Source organism: Mustela nivalis (assembly GCF_964662115.1).
Source record: "Mustela nivalis genome assembly, chromosome: 1".
NCBI classification, from domain to species: Eukaryota; Metazoa; Chordata; class Mammalia; order Carnivora; family Mustelidae; genus Mustela; species Mustela nivalis.
In genome coordinates, this window is record NC_139020.1 from 202,804,408 (window position 1) to 202,826,682 (window position 22,275).

At 51.7% G+C, this 22,275-nt stretch overlaps 3 protein-coding genes and 1 long non-coding RNA gene across 9 annotated transcripts in view; 3 read left to right on the top strand and 1 right to left on the bottom strand.

Moving 5' to 3' along the window:
• Nucleotides 1-2,311, bottom strand: part of SLC27A1 (solute carrier family 27 member 1) — a 33,385-nt gene extending 31,074 nt beyond the window's left edge. The window contains exons 1-2 of one of the 5 annotated variants that reach the window (XM_082709312.1): nt 1,643-2,311; nt 9-176 (exon numbers count right to left, since the gene is read on the bottom strand). In XM_082709312.1, coding sequence (XP_082565438.1) covers nt 9-175 — 167 coding nt within the window. In that variant the 5' untranslated portion in view covers nt 176; nt 1,643-2,311. Of the gene's footprint in view, nt 1-8; nt 177-305; nt 774-954; nt 1,149-1,642 lie in introns of those variants that run through there. The other 4 variants (XM_082709309.1, XM_082709310.1, XM_082709313.1 and 1 more) reach the window with 4 other exon arrangements.
• Nucleotides 1,083-1,651, top strand: LOC309853419. The gene is made up of 2 exons (XR_014305666.1): nt 1,083-1,451; nt 1,512-1,651. It is a non-coding gene; the product is annotated as an uncharacterized lncRNA (long non-coding RNA).
• A 6,565-nt stretch (nt 2,312-8,876) lies between the features above and the next one.
• On the top strand, nt 8,877-11,815 carry NXNL1 (nucleoredoxin like 1; the record flags this gene model as incomplete). Its single annotated transcript, XM_082711012.1, has 2 exons — nt 8,877-9,202; nt 11,336-11,815. 2 exons carry the CDS (start codon nt 8,877-8,879, stop codon nt 11,667-11,669), a joined length of 660 nt encoding a protein of 219 aa, XP_082567138.1. The 3' UTR covers nt 11,670-11,815.
• A 1,906-nt stretch (nt 11,816-13,721) lies between these two features.
• TMEM221 (transmembrane protein 221) lies at nt 13,722-20,395 on the top strand. Of its 2 annotated transcripts, XM_082710789.1 has the most exons (4): nt 13,725-14,338; nt 16,490-16,575; nt 18,977-19,207; nt 19,845-20,395. In XM_082710789.1, the coding sequence occupies exons 1-4, from the start codon at nt 14,019-14,021 to the stop codon at nt 19,904-19,906; spliced, it is 699 nt and encodes a 232-aa protein (XP_082566915.1). In that variant the 5' UTR covers nt 13,725-14,018; the 3' UTR covers nt 19,907-20,395. The 2 variants fall into 2 exon arrangements, with proteins under 2 accessions (XP_082566914.1, XP_082566915.1); XM_082710788.1 differs by having other exon boundaries at nt 13,722-14,338; nt 18,977-20,395.
• The last annotated feature ends 1,880 nt before the right edge of the window (nt 20,396-22,275 follow it).

Here is a 22,275-nt window from a genome sequence, read left to right on the forward strand (position 1 = left end):
GCACTCACAAGAGGTCCCGCCTTGCGGTCTTGCAGACGATGCGCAGGAAACGCCAGCCGCCACCGCCCACGTACACGCCGAGCGCCGCCGCTGCGCTCCAGGTCCACGGCAGCCCCAACAGCCACAGCAGCACGAGCGAGACCACGGAGGCCGAGCCTGCACCGGGAGCTTGCATCCTGGGGAGGCGGAGAGCTCTCAGGCCGCGGAAGGCTGGGGCCCCGCCCCCGGAATGAGCTCCGCCCCCAGGCCCTGGCTCCGCCTCCTCAGGGAGCCCAGGCCACCCCCTTCGAGCCCCGCCCTCATGCCTGGAATTAGCCGGGTCCCGACAGACTCCGCCCCCGGATCAGGGCTCCGCTCCTTCCCATGCTGGGCACAGGCCTCCCTCCTCTTCTTAACCCGGCTCTAGCCTCTTTGCCAATTCTTAGCACAGGCCACGCCCTCAGACGCAGCTCTTAAGACTCCGCCAGTCACTGTCAAGACCTACCCCACGTCTTGACCTAGCGGCTGGGCTCTGAACCCAAGCTCCAGGCTCACGACTGGGGCCCAAACATGGGCTCCACCTCGTCCCTACCACAGACACAGGCCCTTCCCAGGCACTTGATCAGCCTTCCTCCATTGCCGTGATCTAGCGCCGTCCTCGGTTACAGGATCCACCCCAGTTCCCACAGGTCCGGGGCTTTCCTCCAAGACCCGTTTCTATCTCTACTCCGCCATTCATTGGGCCCCGCCCCCAGATTGGCCTCTGGTCCCGCCCACAATCCACGCCCCGCCCACTCCCAATTAGGGCCCCCCCCGGCCCGCCCCTAACCCAGGCCCAGGTTCCATCCCCGGCCACTGGCCCCGCCCTCGGGCTTTGGCCCAATCGACACCCTCTGGACCTCCCTCTGGCCCACCTAGAGCCCTAGGCCCCTCCCCATCTGCCAACCTAGGCCCGCCCCAAGGCTATCTTCCGACCTGTCCTGATACGAGCTCCGCAGCCGCTCAGCCAAAGCCCGCCTCTTTCGGGAGGCCACGACCATAGAGAGGGGCCCCAGGCCAGAGAGACGACGGCCAACGAGACCGGAGCCTAGAACGGCCCAGAAAGGGCGACCGCTGTCTTGGAGACACCCAAACGGCTCCCCCACTCCTGCCCCCGAGCGGCGTTTAGAAAACACGTGCTCCCGCACCCTAGGGGCGTGGCTCAGGAATGAGCACTGGATGGCAAACGGATTCCTAGCCCGGGGGACCAGAAAGTCTCGGATCACACCCAGGGCCTGTGTGTACTGGGTTCTCGCCCCGTTTATCCTGAGTCTAGGCTGCGACGCCTCTTGGGTCTTACACATTCAAGGAATCCGGAGAGTCCTAAACTCACAGTCTAGGAGCCTCAGGAGGTTCTAAATCCAAACCCCACCTCAGTCTTAATTATACATTTCAAGGACTCAACTAATCCCCAATCCATAACGCAAAATCTTGTCAGTCAAATCTCAGTGCAACACCCCAGGAGCCCAGGGACAGCAAAAGCTACACGCCAGGTTCCTACCCGCCACACCCGAAGTTCTAAATGCCCACCCAGAGACCCAAAAGCCCTCCTGATCAGGCACGGGCCAGCGCTGGCCTGGCTGCCCACTACCCTGGCTGCCCACTACCCTGGACCCTGGCTTACCTGGAGCGGTGCACAGACCCTCAGTCTTAGCCGCTTCCTCAAGGGTTCCCAGAAGCTGAGGCAGGGACGATGAGGCCAAGACAGAGGACTCCAAACCTAGCCTGAGAGTGGGGGCCCTCCGGAACCACTATTTCTGCAGACTCCTGGGCCCGGCTCTGCCTGTGCTGTGCCCATGCAGGCCACCGCCTTGGATCCCTCCCTCCAAGCTCCCCCTCCTCTGCCCCCCTGCCCACCCCACCCCAGCTTGTTTTCTGCCTTGCTTTGGCCGACCTTCTCAGCGCTCTCCTTGGGAGGCAGCCAGGGCCTGCTTCCAGCACCATTTGGAGGACAGGGCTGGGCAGGCTCCCACCCCTCCCACATGCTACCATTGGTGCCTGTAGTTGCCCAGGGTTGGTGGAATGGGGGGCAAGCGGGCAGATCTGGAGGACAGGCCGAGAGCCAGCCACTGGATGGCTATTTTCTTGGCCAGGGATCAGCAGAGTCAGCAATGACCAGTAAACACAGCTGCGCTCTTATCCTGTCAGGTAGCCCTGTTGTGCTCACCCCATTTTACAGGTAAAGAAATCGAGGACCGGAGCTGTCACGTGAGCTGGAGCTGAAATTCTCTCATTCACAAATGTGGGCTAGAGGCTTGCTCTCCCACCTCCCTCCACCTCCCCCCACCTCCCCCCTTCTTCCTCCCTAAACTTCTCCTCCCCCTCCTCCCTCTGACCCCAATTCCTCCATTCTTCCCCACTTCCACCCCCTCCTTCTCTTCTCCTCCCCGCCTTCAGCTTTCTTCCTCCCCTCCCCCTTTCCCCCCACTTTCCCCTTTCTTTGCTCCTCCCCCACCTACTTCCTTCCCCTTCTCTTCTGCTTCATCCCTCCTCCTCTCCACCCCTCCTCTAACCCCCACCCCTGCCCTCCTGGCTTCCCTCCTCCTCTCCAACAATTTCTTCCTCTTCTCCCTTCCTCCTCCTCCCCCCTCCCCCCTTTCTTCCCTCCCTCCTTCTCCATCCTACCAAATTTACTGAGACCTCACTAAATAGTGCCCATGAACTCTGAGAAGCAAACTGAAGGTTTTGGAGGGGAAGGGGTTGGGAGGTTGGGTGAGTCTGCTGGTGGGTATTAAAGAGAGCACTTATTGCATGGAGCACTGGGTGTGGTGCATAAACAATGAATTTTGGAACACTGAAAAGAAATGTTTTAAAAATATAAAATAAATAAATAAATAGTGTCCATGACCATCACTCCCCAATTCTGCCCACAGCTCTTCAAGATACTGTTATGGGTCCTCAGTCTGAAATCCCCAATTCCAAAAGGCTCTGGAAACCCAACTTTTTCTTCAGGTGGGACCAGAACTCCAGATGTAGTTCTGGAGTAGGGTAGGGTGAAGGGTTCCCAAAAAAGAAAGATGAACCACAGCTTTCTTAACGTAAGAAGTCATTTTAGGTTCCCAGTCACTTTGATCTACACTTGAAAGGCCCTCATTGCCCAAGCACATTTTCAAGTCCAATTGCGGAACTTCCTGGGATATGTTCAAATTGCAGAAAAATAGACCTTAATAGTTAATGATTTTAAAGAAACAAAAGAATGTGGGTGCCTGGGTGGCTCAGTCACTAAGCATCTACCTTCGGCTCAGGTTCATGATCCCAGGGTCCTGGAATCAAGCCCCTCATTGGGTTCCCAGTTTTTCGGGAAAACTGCTTCTCCCTCTCCCACTCCCCTGCTTGTGTTTCCTCTCTCCTCTCTCTCTCTCTCTCTCTCTCTCTGCCAAATAAATAAATAAAACCTTAAAAAAAAAAAAAAAGAAGAAGAAGAAGAAGAAGAAGAAACAAAAGAACTTGAAAACTAGCATCCACTACCAGGCCAGGGGCGAGCCTTACCATTTCAGACAATAAATCAGGGGTCATACTCCCAGCGCTGTTTTAGAAGTAAGGGTTGACCCAACACACAGTCTTGAGTCATTGCAGAATTTAAACCCCTTTGAGCTCTCAAACACTGATGACTTTTGCCCCAGTTCTCTACTGATCTTTCCTTTGCCAAGCCCCTTCATAAATATGCATGAATCGTTAGCTTAAAACTTCCCCAATTTTGTTGTAGGGAGGAGGGAGAGAACACTACTTTGGGAAATATCCTCCGTGGTCTCCCTACTTGTTGCGAATAAAACCCTTCCTTTTCCCACTCTTTGGCTTGGTTGTCTTCTAGCCAGACTCACACCAGGAGGAGAACCCAGTTTCCAGTGCAGAAGAACCACCTCCCACTGTGCTGACCCAGTCCATTTCAATGGTCAATTACCCCTTTGTATCCCTGTTTATCCATTATTTATGCCTTTGCTTAAAGGCTGTTCCTAGATTCCCAGGGGCATCACACAATATACAGGAACTTTTACACTCGATTACTTTCATAAGACACCAAAAAACCTCCCAGTTCTGAAGTGCAACTGTCCTCCAGTTTTCTGGATGAAGCACTGTCTTATTCCCATTTCACAGATGTGAAAACTGAGGACTGAACACCTGGGGGACGCAAATTCGAGTTCTACCCTCCAGGTGGTGGCCTTGGGCAGGTCCCCTCTCCTCTCTGTACTTTCGTTGCCTTCTGGGTGGTCCTGCTCATCTCCTAGAGCACTGTGCAACAAATATTTCTTGATCACCACTGCGCCACAGTTGACAAGTGACTTCGCATCTGCACACTGAATGGTCCAGGCACATGCTAGGTATAGGGGCACAGGCAGTCATGCATCTCCCTCCCCAAGGCAACCACAAGGGGCTGCAGGCCACAGCAAAGGGAGTTCTTAGGACTTTCCAGAAGGAGAAAAATGAAGCATACATTAAAAGTAAAATAGTGGATGATCATAGCTTGGGGGTTTCACTGTAAAGAGAGCATGAGCCCCGTGGGAGTGAACAGTGTCTCTCTGCTCAAGTCATGTGCCCGCCACAAGCAGGGGTGAGTTTCCTCTGCTGCCCTAAGGAAGTACCACAAACCAGCTGGCTTAAAACAACAGAAATTTATTCTCTCACAATTCTGGAAGCCAGAAGTCTGAAATTCAAGTGTGAACAGCCATAGTCCCTCTGTAATTCTAGGGGAGGATCCACGCGTTCCTTGGCTATGGCCACATTACTCCGGTCTCTGCTTCATGTCCACATGGCCTTCTACCTCTGTGTGTCTCCTCTTCGGTCTCTCTCTCTCTCTCTCTCTCTTTTTTTTTTTTTTGTTGAGATTTAACTTATTTGACAGAGACAGACACAGCAAGAGAGGAACACAAGCAGTGGGAGAGGGAGAGGGAGAAGCAGGCTCCCCACCGAGCTCCGATGTGGGGCTCGATCCCAGGACCCTGGGATCATGACCTGAGCCAAAGGCAGATGCTTAATAACTGAGCTACCCAGATGCCCCGTCTTTCGTCTCTTATAAGGACACTTGTCATTGGATTGAAGACCTACCTACATAATCCAGAATGATCTCCTCTTGAGATTCTTAATTACATACGCAAAGACCCTGTTTCCAAATAAGGCAACAGTCACAGAGTCTGGGTTTAGGACTTGGACATATCTCTTTGGGGGCCACCACTCAACCCACTACAGCAGAACAAAAGATTAGAGTAGTAGCTCTCAACTGCCCCCTGGGGGCACCGGGCCATGTCTGGAGTCATATTTAATTGTCACAACGGGAAGGGTTGCTGCTGGCATCTTGCGGATCAAGGCTGGGGTGTTGCTAGGCATCCTACAATACACAGGACAGCCTGCACCACAAACAATGATCTAGCCCCGAATGTCAAGGATGCGGCAGTTTGGAAATGCTTGGAGAAAGGAAAGCCCCAATCAAGTTGGACTTGGCTCCGCAGTGCAGCACACCACACACACACACACACACACACACACACACACACACATCACTCATTGGGTGACTTCCCCCTGCCCCGCCCCCACCACACATCATTCACTGGGTGACTTGGCTTTGAGAATCCGATTCTCTGAGGCTCTATGCTGCACCTGTACGATGGAATCAAATCGCACAAACCTGGCAGGGCTGTTCGGAGAACAGGAGCCTGGCACCCTATAAAGATTAGAGGAGAGTCCCCCATTACTGAGATCACTATGCTCCCAGTGCATCTTGCATTCACAACACGGCAGGACTTCCTGGGGTTCTGGTAGGCTGAGGAAAATCTGACCCGGAAATCATTTCTAAGCAGAATGTAACAAGGACACATTAGGAATGAGCCCGTTCACAAAATCTTGACAACATGAATTAAATCTGGAGAATGTGGACTTTGTGATTTCCTTTTTATTTTATTTATTTTTATTTTTTACTTATATTTTGGAGAGAGAGAGAGAGCATGCATGCATGAGCAGGAGGGGCAGAGGAAGAGAAAAAGAGAGAGACTCCAAAACGGGGCTCAGTCTCACCACCCTGAGATCAAAACCTGAATTGAAATCGAGTCAGATGCCTAACCTACTGAGCCATCCGCGAGCCCCATTCTTTCTTATTGTTTAAAGCCAATGTGAAGTGTCTTTCAAAGTCTCTCGTGTTTTCCTACGCCTGGAAAAAATCCTCTAGACCTGGTGTACTAGTTAGCTATTGCTGTGTAACAAATCATAACAAATCACCCCAAACTGGAGTGGGTATACAACAGGGATCAACTGTTTTGGGGACCCCATAGGTTGCCTGGGCAGTCCCTCTGCTGGACTTGGCTGGCTCAGGCAATCTGCTACAATCTGCCAGTGGCTGGACTGGAAGATCAGGTGTGTAGCAATTGGAGCTGGCTCTCCTGTGAGCATCTAGCTCGCCTTGGTGAAAATTAATAAAGGGAAACCTTCCTGAAATGCAGTTGAAGGCCAGAAGGGGGAGGTCTCCTGCGGGTACCACCACATTTCAATTACAAGAAGAAATGTCAATTACAGACCCTAAACAGAAATATCAACAGGAAGGAATTATCATTTAATGCACCCAACAGGAAAAGGTGGACATTGCACCTCCTATAAGGACTATCCAGTTGACTATCCAAGCATCAGCCAATGAGAAACCATCATCAGCCCAAACTCCTGGTTCCCCGCAGCGGACTTCCCTTCAAAACAACCCTTCCCAACTTCCTCTTTCTCCATGAAATCCTCTCTTTTGTTTGTTGGACAAACCTGTGGTTTTTACCATAGTTTGCTTCCCCTGAATTGCAATTCTCTGCTATTCCTGAACGAGCCCATTTCTGTTGGTAAAATAATTGACTCTTCTAATTTTAAGGTCAACACCTCCGTGTGGCCTCTTATCCAATAGGCTAGAACAGAGGTCTGCAAATACAACTCACTGGCCAGATCTGGCTTGCCAGAAGCTGAGAATAGTTTTTACATTTAGGAATGGTTGAAGGAAATCAACAGTAATATTTCATGACATGCAAAAATTTTATGAAATTCAAACTTCAGTGTCTGTAAATAGAGTCTTATTGGAACCCAGACACATAAATTCATATACATATCGTCCAGAGCTACTTTTGCAAGACAGTGGCAGAATTCGAAATTGCAAGAGACCCTATGGCCCAGGTCACCTGGGTGGCTCAGTGGGTTAAAGCCTCTGCCTTCGGCTCAGGTCATGATCCCAGGGTCCTGGGATCGAGCCCCGCATCAGGCTCTCTGCTCAACGGGGGAGCCTGCTTCCTTCTCTCTCTCTCTGCCTGCCTCTCTGCCTGCTTGTGATCTCTGTCTGTCAAATAAATAAGTAAAATCTTAAAAAAAAAAAAAAAGAGAGAGACCCTTATGGCCCACAAATCCAAAAGTATTTACTATCTGACCTTTTATACAAAAGCTTTGTCAACCTCTGGGCGAGGTCAGCTTCCTCACACAGGGGTTTTGAAGGCAGCCTTCTAAGAGAATGAAAATGACAAGCGAGGATAAGACTCATCCTCCAGGGGCGCCTGGGTGGCTCAGTGGGTTAAGCTGCTGCCTTCGGCTCAGGTCATGATCCCAGGGTCCTGGGATCGATCGCCGCATCGGGCTCTCTGCTCAGCGGAGAGCCTGCTTCCTTCTCTCTCTCTCTGCCTGCCTCTCTGCCTGCTTGTCATCTCTCTCTGTCAAATAAATAAATAAATAATCTTTTAAAAAAAGAAAAAAAAAAAGACTCATCCTCCAAACTCAGACCTCGCACCACATTCTCTTGGTCAAAGCAAGTCATGAAGCTGGCCCAGATTCAAGGAAAGGGGAACTAGTTTCGAATTCTTGATGAGAGGGGACTGCAAATGCTTGTGGCCATGATTTTCAACCTTACGCACCAAGGGATCTTAAGGTGGGCTGTCCCCACTGAATTCAGGAGGGTGTAGGGGAAAAACCCCACATTTATTTTCATTAACTTCTGTTGACCTTAAAAATAAAGTCAGCTAGCAAAAATAGGTTTATTTGGAAATAGTACAGAATTTGGGATGATTCGGGAAAAGCAAACTACAGCAAAAACCGAAGCCTCTTTCAATAAAGAAGATGAAGGTTATTTTATGGAGAAGGGAGGAAGTTGGGAGGGGTTGTTTTGAAGGAAAGTCCAATGGAGAAAAGCAGTTCAGGGTGATGATGGCTAATTGGCTGAGTTGCAGGGGTGGTTGCAATGTCCCTCTTTTCCTGTTGGGAGCTACAATTGATCATTCTTTCCTCTGGATTCTTCTACCAAAGTTCTGAAACTGACCCGTCTTCCGGTAACTGACCGCTGGTATGGTGAGAGCGCCCCCTCCTGGCCTCCCGCGTCCATTTTAACAAGTTTCCCATTAAATTTTACACTTAACTGGAAGGTGGGATGTTTTTCATGTCCTGTCAAAGCAGGTATCAGCCAGCCCTGTGACTTTGACTGCCGTGGAAATCAAAGATAATTTCACATCACATCCTGGCCATTGCAGGCAGACACTTCAAAATACCATTTATCACAGTAGAAATCACAATCATTTGTAGAGCCCAGGTGAACCACAATTACTTAACACATTGAATTCATGAAGAATCTCGTATATTTTACATCACAACTTAATAAGATATTTTCACACCCATATGTCAGGATTACTGTTTTCCTTTGCAATCCTGTACTTTTTCTTAATGGATTTCTTCCGGGAAGGAGCCCCTGGGCAGCCTGCCCCTACCCTCAAAGGCAGCACAGAATCAGGTCGCAGTTTAAGCAGATTAGTGAGGTCCTAAACTGGCCTCCTAAAGATACCTAATCCTGGGCCAGCCGCCAGCCAGCAGACCCAGGGCCTCACAAAGTCCCTCCGCCGTGTCCCCAGCTCCCAGCCAAGGCTGCCATGGCCTCCCTGTTCTCCGGCCGTGTCCTGATTCGCAATAACAGTGACCAGGATGAGCTGGACACGGAGGCTGAGCTCAGTCGCAGGCTGGAGAACCGGCTGGTGCTTCTCTTCTTCGGCTCTGGGTCCTGCCCACAGTGTCAAGCCTTCGCACCTATCCTCAGGGACTTCTTCGTAAAGCTCACAGATGAGTTCTACGTGCTGCGGGCAGCCCAGCTGGCTCTGGTGTACGTGTCCCAGGATCCCACAGAGGAGCAGCAGGATCTGTTCCTCAGGGACATGCCAAAGAAGTGGCTCTTCCTGCCCTTCGAGGATGACCTGAGGAGGTGAGGTGGGAGAAGAGGTCAGGGAGGGCTTCCTGGAGGAGGAGATATTTCTGCTGAAAGTGAAGTTTTTATTTATTGTTCCCTCTGTTCCAGCTGGAATTAATGAGCATGTCCTGTGTGCCAGTCTATCCCCAGATGGGGTGGGGAGGGGACCACCTAAGGGGCTACGTATGCCCGTTTCTACTTAGCTCCCAAGGAGCTTACAACCTAGTTGGGAGACAGATGTGACACAAAGACTCAAATACATATATTATAAGAAACTGCAGTAATGGTCCAGAGGACAAAGGGAGGATGCCATGTGGAAATATAATGAGGAGATCTTGCTGAGGTTTGGGGTCAGGGAATGGTTCCTTGAAGAAGTGTTTTTAAAGAGAGACCCCCAAGGCCAGGGAGGATAGGAAAGAGTGAGGAGAGGGAAGGGTTCCCAGGCAGAGGGCACAGCACAGATGAAGGCTGGTAGGCCATCAGAAAAAGAGCAGCAGTTCAGGGAACGGTAAGCAATCACAGATGGGAGGGATGCCTGCGTGGCTCAGCAGGTTAAATGTCTGCCTTTGGCTGGGGTCATGATGCCAGGGTCCTAGGATCAAGTCCCACGTTGGGCTCTGTGCTCAGCCAGGAGTCTGCTTCTCGCTCTCCCTGCTTATGCTCTCTCTCTCTCTCTGACAAATAAATAAATAAAATCTTTAAAAAAAAAAAAAAAGTAAGCGATAGGAGAGGTCTGCAAGCACCATGCAGAGCAGCACCATGGTCTCCATCTTAACGGGAGTGGATATGATCCTCAGAGTAGCTGGGAGCCAGGCAGGAGCAGGCAGGAGGGCATCGGAGCTGAGAGAGAGGTGGTGTACCCAATTGCCCAATGAGCCATGCTACCATGGCTGTCTTAGGACCCTCCCCTTTTCTGCAGGAAGGCGTTCCGTTTTTTGTTTTTGTTTTTGTTTTTGTTTTTTTAGTTTTAAAATTTTTTTTAACATTTTATTTTTAAGTAATCTCTACACCCAGCATGGGGCTCGAAGTCACAACCCCAAAATCAAGAGTCACACTCTCCTCCAACTGAGCCAGCCAGGCGCCCTGGCTTTCCTTCTTTTTAAACTTCAACTTTTCATGATGAAAAATTTCCAAGATCTCTCAAGTTGGAAGAAGCATGCAGTGAAATCCACAGCACTCGTTGGCACCTGGCCATGTCTGCTTTATCTACACACACGGGAAGTTTGCAAGGAACCATCTGAAAGCGAATCACAGGCTTCTGACACTTGACTGACTTCGTTAATTTTGTTCCCCAAGTTGGAAGTTTCTAGAGACCGTCATTCTCCACCCACCATTATCAGAGTTAGGACATTTGCTTCCTCCTTCTGCCCTCTCTGCTGCTGAGGGGGATCTTTCCTGCAAAGTGGCAACATTTTCCTTCCCAGGGCAGAAATGTCAGCTGTGAGGTTGTGTCAGAGCCAAACTTGGACCTGCTGACCTCGTGTGACACAGGGTCCTCTGGACAAAGCCTACTCTGGGTGGCTTAGGTGTCTGGACAGAGAGTGAGCGATTCCCTACCCCCTTCTCGCCACCCTATACACACAGGAACACACACACAAACAGAGTTCCCAGATAAAATACAAAAACAAATTTCGCATCAACAATGAGTCATTTTTTAGTGTATTTTTTACTTTTTATCTTTTTTAAAGATTTTATTTATTTATTTGACAGAGAGAGGGAACACAAGCAGGAGGAGTGGGAGAGGGAGAAGCAGGCGTCGCTGAGCAGGGAGCCCAACGCTGGGCGCTGGGCTGGATCCCAGGACCATGGGATCATGACCTGAGCACAAAGCAAATGCTTAACCAACTGAACAACCCAGGCGCCCCAGTATACGTTTTTAGCGTAAGTATGTCCCGCATAGTGCATGTTGTGATGTGTTATAACATATACAATTATAATATATGACATGACATGAAATATATGAGGTGGTAGCTTGTCTGAGGTATTGGAGACACAGTGCAGAGGCCACTGAGGCCTGGCCAGGTCCCCGGGCGCCCCCAGCGCACACCGTGCACACGGAAGGCGCTCCGTGAGTCCTGGGGATGGGGGTGGCTCCCCAGCTCGGGATCGGGACCGGCTTCCGACCCGACTGACGCGTCCGCCCCACAGGGACCTCGGGCGCCGCTTCTCCGTGGAGCGCCTGCCGGCTGTCGTGGTGCTCAAGCCCAGCGGGGACGTCCTCACCCACGATGCCACCGACGAGATCCGGCGCCTGGGCCCCGCCTGCTTCGCCAACTGGCAGGAGGCGGCGGAGCTGCTGGACCGCAGCTTCCTGCAGCCCGAAGACCTGGACGACCCCGCGCCGCGGAGCCTCACCGAGCCGCTGCGCCGCTGCAAGTACCGCGTGGACCAGACCGCCCGGGGCAAGCGCGGCCCCGGGAGCCGGAGCCCGCCGGAGCCGAAGAGCGGGGCGGAGGGCGGCGGGGCGGGGGAGCTCTTCTGACCCCCGCGGGGAGCTCGCGAGTGGGGATTCGGGGCTGCGACCTCCAGAGGAGTTACCGCCCCAGACTCTAAGGGGTCACAGAAGGGGACACTCGAGGCAGACGTCGTGGCGTCCGGGAGCAGCGCCACCCCCCCAGCAGGGGGCCCTCGGACTCACCCGCAGAACTTCGAGAGACGTAAAGTGCCGCAGGGTGGGAGGCGGGGGTGGGGGGGCGTGGCAAGAAGACAAGAAACCCATTCAAAACTAAGCAAAGGACCTGAAGAGGCATTTCTCCAAAGAAGATGCACAAACGACCAAACCCACGAAAAGATGCTCAGCCTCCTTAGCTCTTAGGGAAATGCAAATCAAAAGCACGGTGAGGGGCTCCTGGGTGGCACAGTGGATTAAGCCTCTGACTTCGACTCAGGGCATGATCCCACGGTCCCCCATGGGGCTCTGCTCAGCAGGGAGCCTGCTTCCCCCCCCCCACCCCCACAACACCCACCGCCTGCCTCTCTGCTTACTTGTGATCTCTGTCAAATAAATAAATAAAATCTTAGGGGGGAAAAAAAGGCACGGTGAGATCCCACTTCACGCCCAGTGGATGGCTATAATGAAAACCCAGGGCGTAATGAATGTTAGCAGGGAAATGAAGAGAGTGGAGCCCTCGGGCATTGCTGGTGGGAAGGTAAAAGGGTGCAGGTTGCTGTGGAAAGCAGTCTGAGGTTCCTCCATAAGATAAATACAGAAGGACCGTAATTACCAGCAATTCCACTCCAGGTATAAACCCAAAAGAAATAGGGACTCAAATAAATAACCGTGTGCGTGTTCACAGCAACACTATTCACAACAGCTAAAAGGTGGGAAAAAGGGGCGCCTGGGTGGCTCAGTGGGTTAAGCCGCTGCCTTCCGCTCAGGTCATGATCTCAGAGTCCTGGGATCGAGTCCCGCATCGAGCTCTCTGCTCAGCGGGGAGCCTGCTTCCTCCTCTCTCTGCCTTCCTCTCTGTCTATTTGTGATCTCTGTCAAATAAAATGAATAAAATCTTTTTTTTTTAAGATTTTATTTATTAATTTGACAGAGAGAAATCACAAGTAGATGGAGAGGCAGCCAGAGAGAGAGAGGGAAGCAGGGTCTCTGCTGAGCAGAGAGCCCGATGCGGGACTCGATCCCAGGACTCTGAGATCATGACCTGAGCCGAAGGCAGCGGCTCAACCCACTGAGCCACCCAGGCGCCCATAAAATGAATAAAATCTTAAAAAAAAAAAAAAAAAAAAAAAGGTGGGAAAAAAACCAAATGCCCCTCAACAGACAAATGCATAAACACCATGTGGTCCATCCATCAGTGAGATACTCTTCAGCCCCTAAAAGGAACGGAGAACTAATACACGGTACAATGTAGATGAACGTCAGTGAAAGAAACGGGACACCGGAAGTCATATAGGCTCTGGCTCCATTTGTATAAAATGTCCAGAACAGGCAAATCCAGAGACAGAAAGCAGATCAGCGGTTGCCAGGGCTTAGGGGAAGGGGATGGGGTCTCCTTTGGGGATGAAGAAAATGTTCCAGAACCAGACGAAGATGCTGTTTGCACAACACTGTATGTACTAAATACCACTGGACTGTTCACTTCAGAATGGTTTCTTTTATGTCATGTAAATCTCACCTCAATGTTTAAAATTAAAAATAAATAGATAATAACCAAAAATACGGGCCTTGGGAAGAACAAAGTCGAACAGCAAAAGACAGGGGTGCCTTCTCAAGCCGCGGCCGCCAAAGGGCCTCGCCGAGGAGGCGACATTTCGGCAAAGCCTTAAAAGAAGGTCGAACGGAGGGGAAATCGCAGCCAACTGCAAGCGCCGCAGGTAAAGAGACCGAATATCAGAGTGGATTATTTAAAAATTCGTTCAAGTTTCTTTTCTTTTCTTTTCTTTTTTTTAAAGCAATGAAACAGGTGCTTCGGGCAGTGGGCGGTGTGGCGGTCCCTTTAATGAGTTTAGGGGCTTGTAGGGCTCCGGGGATCCAGCCACCGAGCCCATTCCTGTCTTGGGGCCGCCTCTGTCCCTTCTTCGCCCCGCCCCGCCCCGGCCCCGCCCGGCCAGGACCTGGAGACCGGGAGGGGGCGCCCGCAGGGTCCCTGGAGGGAGGAGAAAGACTTTGACCCAAGTTTTCGCAGAGCTTCCTCATCCCCACAGCGATCTGCACACCAATCCCTCTTCGGCCCCTCAATTTTCAGATACCCCTTGCGGTCCCGCCCCCTTCGGAACTCCTGGGGACCTTTGGACGCCAGCCCAACTCCCCTGCCCCGCTAAAATCTCTTTTTTTCCTCGACCGCCCCCCACCCCCACCCCGGCTCACAGACCCCCAGTCATGGCCCGGTCGTACGGCGGCCGGGTGCTGGCCGCGATGACCTTGCTGGGCATCCCGGCGGCCGTGCTGGCGGCACTGGGAGCGCAGCTGCTGTTCCAGCTGCAGGCGGGCCGCGCGGAGCTTCGGGGACTGCGCGTCGACGGGCTCGGCCCGGAGCTGGGCGTCGGCCCCGGGCTGCCCGAGGACGCGGCCGGGGCGCTGCTGCCGCTGGCCGCCGCGCTCGCCGCGCTCGCCCTGGTGTTGGGCCTGACCTGCCTTCTGCTAGCGGCGCTCTGCGGCCACCTGGGCGCCGAGCTGGCGCGGGGGCCCGGCCCCGGCAGGTAGGACAGGCCCCTCCGCCCCGAGGCCCGGCTGGGGGCTGGGCAAGCCCAGGCGAGCCGCTGCCCCTGTCGGGACCTCAGGTTGGGGGAGAGCGTCCCCTCTCCCCTCTTCCTTGCTTCCATCCCGTCCTCTCTTCCTCCCCTCTCTCCATCCTCCACCCCCTCTCTCATCTCTCCCTCCCTCTGTCCCTCCCTCCATCGTGCATCGACTGCTGCACTCCCCCCACCACTTTACAGAGGTGGAAACTGCGGTCATTGGGGACCCAGGGCCGGGTGGCCCCGGTGTTGACAGCGCTTATCATTGAGGGAACCCTAAGCTCTATGTGCTTTTCGCATTCTGTGGACTAGCCAAGTGACCCCTGCGAGGCTGGTGTTCTGCCTCTCTTACACAGGGGAAGCTGATCTCTTTAGGCTGCCGGGTTTGGAAGAGGGTGGAGGAGATTTGAACTTATTTCTGGTAGAGCCAGAACCTGTGCTCTGGTCCTGGGTGGGTATCCTTCCTCAGGCAGCTGAGCTCAGGAACATGGGCACTGGTGGAGGCAGGTGTCAGGGGATAGGGAGTGTAGGGAAGAATCTTCCCAGTGTTCCCCTCCAGGATGCTGGGGGAAGGGAGCCAGAATCAGGGTCCCCTATTCCATGGATTTGAATGGATGGGAACTTTCACCACTGGGGTAGATCTCACCTAAAGTGTGCGCTATTCATTCCCTAGCTCAAGGGGGGCTGAACTACACTCATGTGTCAGTCAACAAACACCCAATCATGGGTGTCTTCAGGGGGCTGAGCCCAGCACCAGGAGTAGAGGACACAGCAGGAACCAGGTGGACCCAGACCTGTCTTCATGGGATAGAAAATAGAGGCAAGACAAATAACATTAAGTAACGATGAATGCTGGGAAAGGAGGAAGATGGGGTGATGCCAAGAAAGAGGGCAGAATGGGGGTTGAAATGGGACCATCAGCAGAGGCTTGAGCAGAGACTTGAAGAAGGGAAGGAGGCAGAAGATCTGGAGGACTGTGATCCAGGCAGGAGGAACAAACACCATGTGCAAAGGACCTGGGGCAGGAATGTGCTTGGGGTGTTAGAGGGAGATCAAGGTGATTGATGTGGCCGTGGGGAGACATAAGGGAGATAAGGGCAGAGAAATCAGGAACTGGACCATGTAGCTCTTCTTGTGCTGTGATGAACACTTTGAGGGTTACTCTGCCTGAGAGGGTTGGGGGAGAAAGGAGGGGCATATCTGACTTCAGTTTGGAATAACCCCTCCGGCCACTGTGGGAAAAGGGGGCATGAGGTCAGGTGGTGGAGAGATTGGGGAGGAGGCCACTTCTGCTGTACCACTGGGAGATGAGCGATAATGGAAGCTCTCAGAGCCTCTGTTTCTTAAGCCTCCAGGAGGGAGGGAGGGAGAGTGCACACAACAGAAGCACTTAGCATGGTGCCAGGCTCAAAACGAAGACCTCCATCAGTCTTAGCTCTTGGGAATCTCTGTTTCTACTATGTCTGATAACAAATTAGCCCTGGTTTCTTTACTTCCCAAACGAGCTTATGGTCTGTAGAATAATGGAAGTCAGGTGCACAACTAGTGTCTGTGCATAACAGCTGCCTCATGAGTGTTGCATGTTTGAATGGACTGATGTATACGGATGGGCCATAGAAGAGGGGGAGAGGATGGTGGATGGATGAGCGGTGAATGAGGAATGGATGAATGGACAGATGGATAGTTGGTTGGGTCAATGGATAGTGAGGGGGAGATGGATGGTGGATGGATGGGTGGGTGAAGGATGAAAGGGTGGTTGGAAGGACGGATGGGTAGTTGGGTGGTGAATGGCAAATGGATGGATGGACAGATGGTGGCTGTTTCAGTAAGTGGTTGGATGGATTAATAGAGCCTGATTGAATGGATGGATGGCTGTACGGTTGAATAATCGATGGGGATGTGTAGATGTTAATGGTACCTGGATGGATGGATGAATGGGTAGATAGATAGAGAGATGGATGGATGGATGGATGGGTGGATGGATGGATGGATGGATGGGTGGATGGATGGATGGATGGATGGGTGGATGGATGTGTCCTTACATAGATCTTGGGCCTCCCTGGCCTTCCCCCACCAGCTCCACCTGAGCCTATTCTCTTTCTGCTGCCCCCTCAGGTCTGACTGGTTTCTCTATGACTGCCGCCTCCTCAGACACGTGGCCCTTGGCCTTTTCTGCTGTGGGGTCTCTGTCTACTTAGCAGGTGCGTGCTGGGGGATAGAATGTTGGGTGTAGAGCCCTGGGCTGGGGTGGCCAAGGGTCGTGGCCCCATAACTGAAGTCAGCTCCAGTGCCAGTCGGCCTGTGTTCAACTCTTGGCTCTGACACTTTCTTGCTCTGGGACCTTGGGCAGATTCCCTCTGTGTCCAGGTTTCCTCATCAGTACAGTGGGGATACATAGTTCCCTGCCTTCTAGAATTACTAAGGGGATTCCGGGTTAATCCCTGAGAAAGATTGTGAATGGCATCTGACCCCAGTAGGGGTTCCATAAGTCGTAGTGGTCTTCAGAACATTTTTGATTCTTCAGTTTCCTACTTTTGGTTTGAACAAAAATTTTCATGTCCTTGGTGTTTTTTTGGAGATAGTGTTTCATGGGTTGGTCTTAGTAAAAAGCTGTTGGTTACAAATATCAGAACCTCTAGCTCAAGAATGGCTTAGGTTAAAAAAAAAAAAATGCTTTATAAACCAGAAATGCAGTTGTAAATCCCATAACATGAAACATAACAAAAACTAAAAGTGTGGGTACCAGAAGGACACAGCACATTGTCTTTCCTTCCCTGACTCATGATAACTTTTCTTAGATCAACATCCTCTCACTCACACTTGCCAGTAAAGTAATCAAAGCATCAAGCATCCCAACATCTTAGATATCATTCTAATCTTGGAAAATGCATTGATGGTGCTGCAGACCCAGGGCTGAAACATACACAGACCACTGGCAGTCCTATAAACAACCTGTTTTACTAGAAGAAGAAAATATTCAGCTGAATGAAAAACAAGGGGTTTGCTATTACTGTCTGTTTTGTTTTGTTTTGTTTTGTTTCTACAACAGAGAAATAGAAGTTTAGGAGATATATTTAAATTATTTATGAGATGTGAGCCTAGGGTTCATTATGGGACTATAAGGGTATATATGGATATATAAAGTGCAGGGAACTCTGCATAACTTTTGCTGTTAGACTTAATAAAATGCTCCAGCTGTGAGTGTTTTTAAAAAGGAGAGTGGAGGGGGTGACGCATGTATCTGTAAAGATCGGGGCTGGTTGGCCTCAGGTGCAGATGGATCTAGGTGCTCCACAAGGTAATCAGAAATGCCTCTAGTTTCACCTCTTCACCTGCTATCCCCTGGAAAACATGTCTGTATCTATAAGTGCTTTCAATACAATGCCTACAACCTTGAGCCCTTTCCCAGGCTGGCTTAAAAAAAAAAAAATTTATTGGAGACTTGGAGAATAAGATATCCTCATTCTAATACACAAGAAACTCACAAAGAGGGGGAAAAGGTAACTGTGTCAGCCTCATTAAGTGTTAAATTAAGAATTTGTTGAGCTCCCATTTAGATTCCTTTTGAGGTTAGATTACCTCACTCAGCAAGAATGCCCAAGCACATCCAGCCAATCACCCAATCATCCATTCGTTGCTAGCCAGAGCCAAAAGAATAATTTAAAAAACCTTTTCAAAAATGTTTAGAGCAAAAGAAGTCCTTGGCCTCACTTTAATCTGTCGAACATGATGCAGTGTGACATCTAAAAAGCAAACAGTACAGAGCCGGAGAAAGCATAAAGACAGCCAGCAAAGTGCCAAGAAGGCTTCCAGTCCACTCTGGGCTTCTCCTGGACCAATTCCCCCGCTGCTGCAGTAAGAAATTCCTCCCTACCCACAGCCCAGTCAAAAGCCCCAGGGCTCACTTTGATTGGCTGGGCTTGGGTCATGTGATAGCCCTGCACCCAATCAGTACAACCAGGGGAAGCAATGTTCTGATTGGCCTAGCCTAGCACCATACCCATCAACATGTCAGAGAGGTGGCTCAGTGCTCCTACATTAACGATCTGGATGAAGGTAGGGACTGAGCTGGTGGTTTTCAATGGGAACAGATTCTGCTGATCCAGGGGACATTTGCCAATATCTGGAGACATTTTGGGTTGTCATGACAGGGAAGGCGGAGAATGCTACTGCATCAAGTGGGTAGAAGCTGCTAAATATCCTACAGTCCACAGGACAGTCCTCATCAAAAAGAATGGTGCCAACTGGGTGCTGGACAAGTCAACAAGCTAGCACAGATTGGTCCTCAAGGTCAGGTCACCAACCATCTTGTTGAGACTGGCAAACAGGCCAGAGAAGGGCTGTGATTCACTCAAAGTTAAATCACGGGATTCAGGAAGCCTGAGATCTGGGTTGTTTTAGTTGTGGTCAAGTACTTATAACATAAAATTCACCATTTTACAGTAAAATGCATGTGATGATGGTGTAAGAGGATTAGGTAGTTAAGCTATGTGCCCATCGTGTACAAGTTTCTGTGACTGCCCTCTGTTTGGGGGAGCTCTCCCAGAGCTTGGGGATCAAACGTTTGTTGACTAAGTAAATGAGAGCCATTTCTTTCCCCAGCACTGTCCATCTACGCCCTGCTGCTCTTTGAGATCGAGACAGGTGCAGCAGCCGCCTCCATCCTTGGAGTGGGTGCTCTGGTCCTGGTGGCGGCACTGACCCACACTCTGCTCCGAGCTGCCCGGGCCACCCGCCGTGGCCTCCATGAACTGTCCCCACCACACTTTGAAGACGACCCTGTCCGCCCTGCTGAAGTCTCCAAGGCCAGCCCCAGGGCTCAGCCCCAGCAGGGTACCCACCACCAAACCCCCTACTCATCCTGCCCAGAACCTGGGGACCCCCTCAGACCCACAGTCACTGCTACAGCACCTGCAGCCATGGGGGGAGGCCGGGAGAGCAGCCTGCCTTTATCCCGCTTGCACCGGACACTGTCGGCTGGCAGGGGCCACTGGGAAGGGGTCACCCAAGAGATGCGTAGCATGCTGGGCCACCGGTCACGGGGCTCAGGGAAGGACTCTACACTGGTGTGAACCCAGGGATCAGGGATAGAGACCTGGTGTCAGGCAGCAGGAAGAGGACTCTGTAAAGATAGGTCCAGGCTCAGCCACAGTAGCAGTACTTGATTTCTCAGCATCCCTGCCTTGTGTCTGCAAGGTGGCTTCATGTCACAAAATGGCTGCCAGGGCTCCAGCCTTCACCTCCTCTCTCAGAGGGAAAGGCAGAGACCAGGGGGCACTCAGAACCTGGAAATCTTCCCGGGAGGCCTTGGGACCCTCCTGCTTATACCTCATTGGCAAGAACAGAGTCACATGGCCACATCTCTGGGCAGAGGAAGCCCGGAAATGTAGCTCTCCAGATGTTAGATGCAGGAGGCGGGGAGGGTCGGGCTTAAACAGTGGTTCTCTAAATGTCTCCATCCATTTTACAGATGAGGAAACCGAGGTCCAAAGAAGGGCAGTGACTCACCAGGAGTCCCATGGCCAGTACTGAGCTTCAGAGTCAGGATTCGAACCGGGTTTCTGTAACTCCCATGCTGCTGACAGTGCAAGTCTCAGACTCTGCGACTTCTACCAGGCTGTGAGCATTTGAAATCTGTGTGTGCTGAGCTCAGAGCACCCTAGGGCCCCAGGTGCACATGGACGGCTGGACCCAGCCTTCTGGCTGTGGGTTTTGCTGCTCTGTGTCTCAGTTTCCTTGTTTATAAAATGTGGCCAGAAGCAGTTCCCCCTCCTAGGGCTCCTGTGAGACTTGGTGTAAGCAGTCCAGGTGCCTGTGCACAGTAGATCCTCAGTGCATGTCAACCTGTGTCGTCGTCAGTCGGGTGCCCTGGTGTCAGGAGAAGGTGGGTTGATGGCCACTTTCTGGGGCTCACAAAACTGCCAAGGCTTAGAGTGGATGACTCAGAGCCCCAGGGATCTCCAGAGGCCCTGGCCCCATTCCCATCTCATGCAGCCCTCAAATAAACTCTGACCCTCGCTATCGCCTTTGTCACTCGAGTCACATCCAAACATGTGTGGTCCAGCCCAGGCCTGGGATAATGGGTGGGATGACAGGAGTGGGGTGGGGAGGCAGAAGTGGGGGACAAGGGTCTATTCCTTGTAGACCCTAGTTGGGGAGCCATGTCCCACAAATCTTCATGCACATAAATTGCACTGGGAGTGGGGATGCCTGGCCTCCACTCACCCCAAATGGACAGATGTCCCCAGAATTCTCCTACTGCATCCCTTCCTGAGCCACACAGGCACTCTGAGTCCCAGGGAGGGAGGAGACGGCTCAGCCACAAAGTGATTTCAAGCCCCCCTAGGACCCTTTCCAAGGTGACAGCACTCGGGGGCGGGGGGAAGCTGGTCCCTCAAGCCTGACCCTAGCAGGAATCCTGCTGATCTGATACACCCAGACCTGAGTGGCCCACCAACTCCAGCTCCAGCTGCCTCCTCCCAGAGTGGCTGGTAAGATGCATAGACGACCTTGCTGGTGGAATGGAGCGAGGACAGAGCACACATGAACGTCCCACGTGGCGCCTGACACGTGGGAGCACCCAGTAAGCATGGGTTCTCGGGGACCACAATAAATATCAATGAAAAAGATCAAATAAGAATAAATGTCAGGGGACCTGGCTGGCTCAGTCAGTAGAGCGTGTGACTCTTGACCTCAGGGCCATGAGTTCAAGCCCCATGTTGGGTGTAGAACTTACTTTTAGAAATAAATAAGTAAATAACTGTTACATCATTATAACATGCCTGGTTCTGCAGACGCGTGCCAGGCACTTTCCTGGCCTCGGTTTATCTTTGGGACAGCCCCATGTACAGATGGGGAAACTGAGACCCAGGAAATAAGGCCATATGGTGGCCATGGCTGGAACCTCATTACCCTATCACAGAGGGTTCCAGAACACAGCAGGTGCCTGAGAAACACTGGAAATTGTCGTTTCTGAGACTCCCCTGGAATGGGGCAGTCCCCTGGGACTCTGGGGTGTGGGACAAGAGAACGAGGAGGAAGGACCATGGCTGTCTGCCAGCGAGCAGCACCTCATCTCCTGGACTGGGCAGGGGAACCAGAAGCTGGACCCCTCAGCCTCATCTCCAGGGCCAGGCCCAGGGTGCAGGTGCAAAACTGGAGACCTAGAAGAATTGAAAACAGGTCTTCAAACAAATTCTTCTACAAGCATATTCGTAGCAGCACTAGTCACACCTGCCAAAAGGTGGAAACAGCCCAAATGGCCATCAACAGGTAAGCGGGTAAAAAATGTGATGAATCCATCCAGCGGGAATATTAACTCAGCCATGAGAAGGGACAAAGCACTGACCTATGCTACATATGGATGAAGCTCAGAAACATCGTGCCAAGTGAAAGAAGTCACACACAAAAGGCCACATGGTGTGTGATTCCACGTATATGAAACATCCAGAACAGGTCGATCCGTAGAGATGAGGCAGATCAGTGGCTGCCGGGGGGTGGGGGTGGGGGGGCATGGGGAGTGACTGCTCATGAGGACAGGCTTTCCTTTCTGGGTGATAGAAATGTTCTGGAATTAGACAGGAGTAATGTTTGCACCACATTGTCAGTGCACTAAATGCTAACTGAATTGTGCACTTTATAGATTTTATTTATTTATTTGACAGACAGAGATCACAAGTAGGCAGAGAGGCAGGCAGAGAGAGAGGAGGAAGCGGGCTCCCTGCTGAGCAGAGAGCCCTAGAATTGTGCACTTTCCAGTGGTGAATCCTGTGTTATTTGAATTTCACCTAAATCAAGACAAATTTAAGGAGGCACTTGTTCTCAGGCTCCTGCAGGTACAGATGGGGTCCTGAACTAGAATGAGCTCCTTAAATGTTGTACCTCTCGAGCTCGCTAGCCTC